The sequence below is a fragment of the Arabidopsis lyrata genome (assembly GCF_000004255.2).
Source record: "Arabidopsis lyrata subsp. lyrata unplaced genomic scaffold ARALYscaffold_1, whole genome shotgun sequence".
NCBI classification, from domain to species: domain Eukaryota; kingdom Viridiplantae; phylum Streptophyta; class Magnoliopsida; order Brassicales; family Brassicaceae; genus Arabidopsis; species Arabidopsis lyrata.
Window position 1 is genome coordinate 24148985 of NW_003302555.1, and position 6992 is coordinate 24155976.

General features: G+C 35.4%; 1 protein-coding gene and 1 long non-coding RNA gene across 2 annotated transcripts; one reads left to right on the forward strand and one right to left on the reverse strand.

Annotated features, from left to right (window-relative positions):
• The first annotated feature begins 216 nt into the window (after positions 1-216).
• On the forward strand, positions 217-1136 carry LOC110225369. The gene is made up of 2 exons (XR_002329732.1): positions 217-396; positions 923-1136. It is a non-coding gene; the product is annotated as an uncharacterized LOC110225369 (long non-coding RNA).
• Positions 1137-3697: 2561 nt separating this feature from the next.
• On the reverse strand, positions 3698-6700 carry LOC9327454. Its single transcript, XM_002894030.2, has 3 exons — positions 5881-6700; positions 5655-5752; positions 3698-4627 (listed from the first exon to the last, which is right to left on the reverse strand). Exons 1-3 carry the CDS (start codon positions 6393-6395, stop codon positions 3972-3974), a joined length of 1269 nt encoding a protein of 422 aa, XP_002894076.1. The 5' UTR covers positions 6396-6700; the 3' UTR covers positions 3698-3971.
• Between the last annotated feature and the right edge of the window lie 292 nt (positions 6701-6992).

Here is a 6992-nt window from a genome sequence, read left to right on the forward strand (position 1 = left end):
TAGATTCGGTGTATCTTCCGTAAAACAGACCTGATTCGACGGATCAACACCGTAATGCGTGCGGTGATATGTCAAACATGCGGAAGCATGATCGCCGAGTGTCGGCCATGCGAGCGCATGTTCGCCGTGTGTCGGAACGAGTGCATGGTGGTCGTGTGTCGTACATGCGGACGCATGTCCGCCGTGTGTCGCGAAGTCTCCGCCAAGTGACGTCGGACGTTCGCCACTTGTTCCGCATGCGTGAGAGGTCCTCACCTATAAATAGAGGTAGTGGCTCTTCATTTTTGGGAGAAGGAGGAGTTCCCGAAGGTGAAGAAGCTCTGCCGGAAACCGTTTGCCGTTGTTCTGCCGTTGCCGAGAAGAATCACCGAGAGATCTGATTAGCCTTCAAGATCTGTGAGTTCCGAAGCGTATGTGGTGGCACACGAACTTTCTCTTCTTGATTGTTTCCTTGTTTGTTTGTTTATTATTGTTGTGGTTTGGCTCCCGTTGTTGTGTCGTATTGTTTAGAGTTTCGTGGTGTTCGAGTGCGCTTCCCTGTTTGTTTTGGGGTTCGGAGAGACTGGGTCGCTCCCAAGGGCCGAACAGTTATCTGACGAGGTAACGGGGATTGCCCGTCGTGGAAGGCCCATGTGGTACATCGTTTGTAGACTTCGTGGCTATAAACTGACTGTTCACTTGTTTGATGGGAAGGATCGTTCACATGGCCATAGGATTTGTTGTGTTGTAGTTATTTGTTGTTTATTGGTTGTTTGTTTAGGATTGCATGTTACATTGATTGTTTACCATTGTTCCGTCAATGGTTTTGCTTGCTTGCTTGTTGATCTATTTTTTGTTGGGGACTTTGGGGTGTTTAATTTCCGAGATTAGGTGCCTAACTAACTGAGTAATTAGTACTCATGATGCCACTATTTTGTTGCAGGTAACCATTAGTTGGGTCGCTTTAGAGGGAGTTTGGACGTGTAGGCCGCTGGTGTAGTTTGTTGTTGCTTTTTCTTAAGACGTATGTTTCTGTTTAGTTGTTTATGATGCTTTTGTTGCTTTTTGGTATTTGCCTTAAGTCATGACTCGGTAAAACTGGATTTTTGTATTAACGTTGTTTTATTATTATTATTAAATAAAGTTATGTTTAATTATTATGGCGAGGAAATGATGATAAGGCCTTGTCCGGGCCGACACAACTTCCTTTATCGGAAAAGGGTTGGCAAGCCTGATTTCGGGATCGGAAGGGACGGTACTAAGGACGGACGGACTAAGGACGCTGGTTTTATGCTAGAACCTCGGTCTGTTCGTGTGAAGTACTTGTCACATGTACGTTATAGCCGGACTTATGTCTAGTACGGTTCAGGGTCGCTACAATATTAACCTCTGATTTTTTTGGAAACATGGGTAAAAATTTTTCGAAAAAACAAATCTGTCGTGAAAAATCTGCGGGTGTCGTTGTGACAGATTTATTTTCTACGACAGACTTAATGATCTACGACAGATTTTCTGCAATTGTTTTTTTTCCTCCCACAGACTTATTTGAATATGGTTACGACAAATATTTAATTTGTAGCAGATTTATTTTTTTTGCCAGACTTATTTTATGATGACGCCTTACACTTTTGTACTTTTAACAGTTTTATTATAATGTGTAGCAGATTTTTATTTCTAGTGGTAATTAGACTTATATTTTTTGGAAAAAATCTATCATAATGCAGCAGATTTGTTAATAAAAAAATAATTACTAGTTTATCTTTTTAGTGTTGACAGATTTGTTTTACGTTATGACAAATTTTTTAATGTTAACAAAAAATCAGGAATGTTACAGCAAATTTATTGAAAAATATAAAGACATATAGTCACAACTGATATGTTTAACGTTATGACATATTTTTTTTTATGTTATGCCAGATTTATGTTTAGTTTACAAAAATCTGGTGTTTTATTGCATATTTCTTGAATTAAAAATAAATTACTAGAATGACTTATTTAGTGACAACAGATTTTTTAATGTTATGACAAATTTTTATTTTATCATGGCAGATTTATAGTTTTTATTTGAAGTCGGATTTTATCACGAGAAGGTTATGTTTGGCAGTTTTTTTTTAAATCTACAAAATTAGGACATGGCAGACATAATATTAACGTAAAAGACTTGTTAAAACTAATAGCCGTATTTGATTTTTAAAATAATTAATTACGACTATATCTTATCATATTTTTCTAGGGCTTTGTGGCATCAGTGACGGTTTCCTTTCTCTTCCATTCTCACGTTGCCACAATTCTTTTGTTAATTTATTTTTAACAGATTTGTTTTTGCAAACGAAGATTTATAGCAGCTTTTGATTAAAGAAACTCCGAGTTATCCAATAAAGAGATCGTAAAACAAAATATGAAGCAAAATGAACTCAGACTAACACCTAATCATGCGACAATCAATTGAAGATAATGGAATACGAAACCAAAGTTACCAAAAACAAATGTTCAATTTAGTATAGCTAGGTCTGTCCATACGAAACCAAAGTTACTAAAAAATCGTATGTTCTCCAAATAAGATTTCACATCATTTTTCAGATGGGAACACATTTTTAAGAAGGGTGAACTAATCATGATCTCTTATCCAATTCATGTTTCAAATTCAAAAGTATTGTATATTCTAACATTTTAAAAGTTGTTTTTCTTTTATAACACCAAATGGGATTAACCTTTGTTTCGTTTAATGTGATATTTAATATACGCAAAAAAAGAAAGTATTATTAAGAAGACAATGAGCATTGAAAAAAAAAAAGGAAAACAAATGATTGGAAACTAATCTTATATATAAATCATTATTTTTCTTTATGACAAATCATGTTGAACTAACACATTGCGTATACATATGAAGGACAAGATCTAGTCAAAGCTAAGTGTCAAAGAAACGATGAGTGCCATCTTCTGCCTTGTGACAAAGGTCTAGCATATTGCAACAATGGAACTTGTGAGTGTACTCCTCATAAGTGACACAGGATGAAAAAATCTAAAGATACACGATGTAAGTATGTAACACAACCAATGAGTGCACACAGAAAATGGGTTGTGGCTAATATAAAATACCTATATGCGTAGGTGAAAGATGTGTGTCCTCATGTTATATAAGCGATGTTCACTTAAAGATTGGATACGAATATCAAAAGACAATGAATCATGGAATTGTTATTGTTTTGATTGATGCTACCACTACTACTATTTCTTTTGTGACTAAAATTGTGGCCTCTGAAAATTGTAATGAAATTCAGGCTGCAAATCTAAACTTCTCTTGCTTGGGACCAGCTCTGTAAAGTAGATATAAGAAGTTAAGATTTGCTTGTTAAATTTCAAATTTTAAGAATCTCCAAAACCGAGAGAATATATATATCCTCCAAAATAAAACTTCTAAAGCGAATAAAGATAATCAAAAGGTTAAAGTTTGAATTGATTGTATTGCATCTAGTAACTGTAAACTGTATACTATGTTAAGAGCCACAAGAAAGTGATTTTCTATAAAACCCGCCTGGAAATATTACTCATCTCCTTCCAGCTACAAAACACATTTCCCTTCTTTATGCAACTTTACTCTTTCTGTGGCAAACATAAACCACCCATAGTATGATTTTATTGATTAAACATATGGGTGGTTTATGTTTTTTTTTTTTTTTTTTTTTCATACCAAAAAAAAACATAAACCACCCATATGTTTAATCAATAAATCATACTATTCATTTTTTTTAATCAACATGAGAAAATGTTAAAATTTGAAGAAACAACTGAGATACAAGTCGAATCGAAATCATAGGAAAAAAATAAAAAAGAGGAGACACTAATCTCTTTCACTCTTGACTAGGCCACACCACCACACTTCTACACAATTAATATGCTAATTTTTTTTCCTAAATATTAGAATCCACTACTTCACAAATTCCACTAATTAACAAACTTACAAATCCAAATCGTGCAAAGTGCAATACTTTTTAAGGCTCGGAGACTTTGTAGATAACCACAAAGCAAGGAAGTATAGCTTTTGGATTATACACAACCAAGTCGTCGAGGCTTGTGTAGACCCCAGCGGCCCCTGCAACCGAATCATACGAGCCAGAACCACTTTCATCTTCCGGAACATCACTCTGCACGCGCCTCACTCTTCCCGCGATCACGCGGCAAACAAGCATCGCCCTCCGCTGGTCAAAACACCTCAACGCGTCGTGTGCTCTTCCACTGCTTGCAGTGGTCCTCACGCCCTTGATCTCCTCTTTTCCTTCGCCGTTGCCTACACGTACCGTTTTGGCGTGGAAGCCGTGGCGGATAATGGTGCAGACGCGGCAGCCAGGGATGGCCGAGCAAATGGAGGTCGAACCGCATGAGCCGAGGGAGCAAGAAACGGTGGTGCAGTGGAAGCAAAGAAGCTCGTTGCCATCGGCGGCAGATCGTGGCTCTTTTCTGGTCGAACCATGTGCATGGGACTTGACTGCGTCGCGACAATCTTCGAACCGTTGGATCGTGCGTTGAGTGTTGTGGACTTTTAATATCCGTTCGATCTTGTAGATGGGACTGTCTTTACGTAACCAGCTAGATTTGAAGATGATCTCTACTATGTTTCTCCCTGAATCCTCTGGCCCCAACTCCGACACTGTTATCAAAATTAACTACATTACAAAAACATCTTCACATATATTTTTTGTCACTGTAGAGATGGATCCTTAAATCTACCACAAGTAGAAGGAATCCAAGATTCATATATTATTCTACAAAATTATTACAAAACGTTTTTATTTGTAATATAGCATGGTTGCGATGTAAATTTTCATATGATAAAAGAATCCATCTAGTTAAAGTCTAAATGCATTTTATATATATATATATATATATATATATATATATATATATGTTTTGGTTTTGTTTATTTTTTTAGTTTAATTTTTATTTGCTCTAAATCCATGCATGTAAATAAAACTGAATTTCATTTTGGTGTAGTATGATGTTAGGCTGTTTTTCTTTGCCAGCTAGTTCAAACTAAATTTCACTACTATATTTGCAAATCCCAAAAGATATTTGAAAAAGCCACTATAAAACGTTATATCTTTTTTTTTTTGGGTTGAAAATAATATATAAAAAAACCTCAAACACAAAAAAAAAATAATGTAAAAAGAAAGAAAAATCAGAACCATAGAGTGATAGATTAATAATGTTGTTTGTCGCTTAATATGTGGCTTCGACATAAATATTATAATTTTTGTACCATGAATCTGTAATATACATACATATCCCAAAACCAACGACGGAAAAAAAAACACAAATTCAAAAACAACGACAGGACATGCCAGATTTATGGCCCCAATTACGAGAAAAGAAAACTACTAAAAGACAGACAATTACTTATATTGTTTAATTTATTTCGAAACTAATCAAAAGAGGAAACAAATAAATTTTATGTTGATAAAAGATTTGAGTTAAACCAAAAACAGTTTTGAGTTAAATTGAACTTTATATATGTCTGCTTTATCAACTAAAAATAACTTGGTGTCTGATCTATAATGGCATAATATATAGCTACTAGTGCCCTCATATTTTATGAATTCTGATATATGGTAGAAGATGTAATAAGAAAATTTAGTTTCACATGAAAATATATAAACTAATTAAAGGGAAAAGCATACCAGCGTGACGAACTGCTTGATGAAGTTCCAATGTTTCAAGCTTAGGGAAGACCTCACCACACTGTGGACATGCACATATTCTTGGTGCTATTGGATACCTAATGATATAAACAAACTATCATTATCTAATCACTCTGATTTATTGTTTTTGTAAAAATTATTCATATGAATATATTTAAGTAATTCACATAATAATTATTCATAGAAGGTGTATATATATATGAACCTGCTTGGATCAACAATCATGTGGCACTCATAGCAACCTGAGAGGTTTCTGAAGTGCATAGCTTTAGATGTTGAATACGACGTGTAAGCGCCACAACCGTTGGATCTAACCGAAGAAGAAGATCCACGAGTGACGGGTTTTCGGGTCAACAACCGGGCATCTTGACCAAGATTGCTACTCTCGGGCGAGTGATCCGAGCGGTGAATAACGCGAGCATTACCGTAAACAACATCGCTAAACCTACAAAGAGAAGTGCCACAAGATGATGAAGTAATCTTTGATGGTTCGTGCACTCGTGGCCCTTCGATTTGTTTGCAACTCAAAAGGTTCTTTATCTGGCTCCATGACGACGATGAAGATGATGTTGGTACCGTCTTCTTCTTTTCCTTCTGCTTTAGCGTTTGCGTTTGAGGCGGCGGTTGGGACGTTTTCTTGTTTCTGTTCTTCTTCTTTGTGTCTGAAGATAAACGCGTTTGCGAATGGGTTTGTTCCGGTATGAAAGGGAGAGGAGCCATGGAAAAAGAGAATGTTGAAGACAGTGCAAATTAGATTACAATGTCGATAATATATAGAATAAACGATAAAGAAGAAAGAGAAGAGAGATAGAGAGTCTTTGTTGTTTTGCTTGTGTTTTTGGTGGGAAAGGATCCGAGAAGAAAAAGTGATCGAGTTGGATCAAACTCTTCATATAACTAATCCATACATATATATAGAGTTTGTTTTATTTTTAACATACACTTTGATTCAATGTTTATTTAATACTCAGAAGCATAGAGTATTTGAAAGTTATACTTGCATCCAACCATACAAAACATTGACACAGATCCAGATTTAGATTTTGGTGTATAATGGCATATACACTCGTCATAAAATATAAAAATTAATTGATTTTTATTGGAGTAGGTGATATCAACTACAACATATATATAATTCTTGATTATTTTAAATTGTATGCATTAGCTATGTAGTGGAGTTGGCCACCTTTCTGTTTGTCTTTTTGTTTCTCCATGTTCTTAGGACTAATGCAAAGACAGTATACCTTAAAGTACTCCAAATACCCTAAAGAACTCTAAATTAGCATATAAGTAAGATTTTGTTTCAAACTTACCTTG

What these genes read in the sequence shown, in the direction of transcription:
- LOC9327454 (XM_002894030.2), bottom strand. Translation starts at nt 6,395, where the DNA reads ATGGCTCCTCTCCCTTTCATACCGGAACAAACCCATTCGCAAACGCGT. An exon ending in ATGATTGTTGATCCAAGCAG is followed by an intron (nt 5,753 to 5,880) that starts GTTCATATATAT and finishes TTATATCATTAG; the next exon opens with GTATCCAATAGCACCAAGAA. An exon ending in TCAAGCAGTTCGTCACGCTG is followed by an intron (nt 4,628 to 5,654) that starts GTATGCTTTTCC and finishes TTTTGATAACAG; the next exon opens with TGTCGGAGTTGGGGCCAGAG.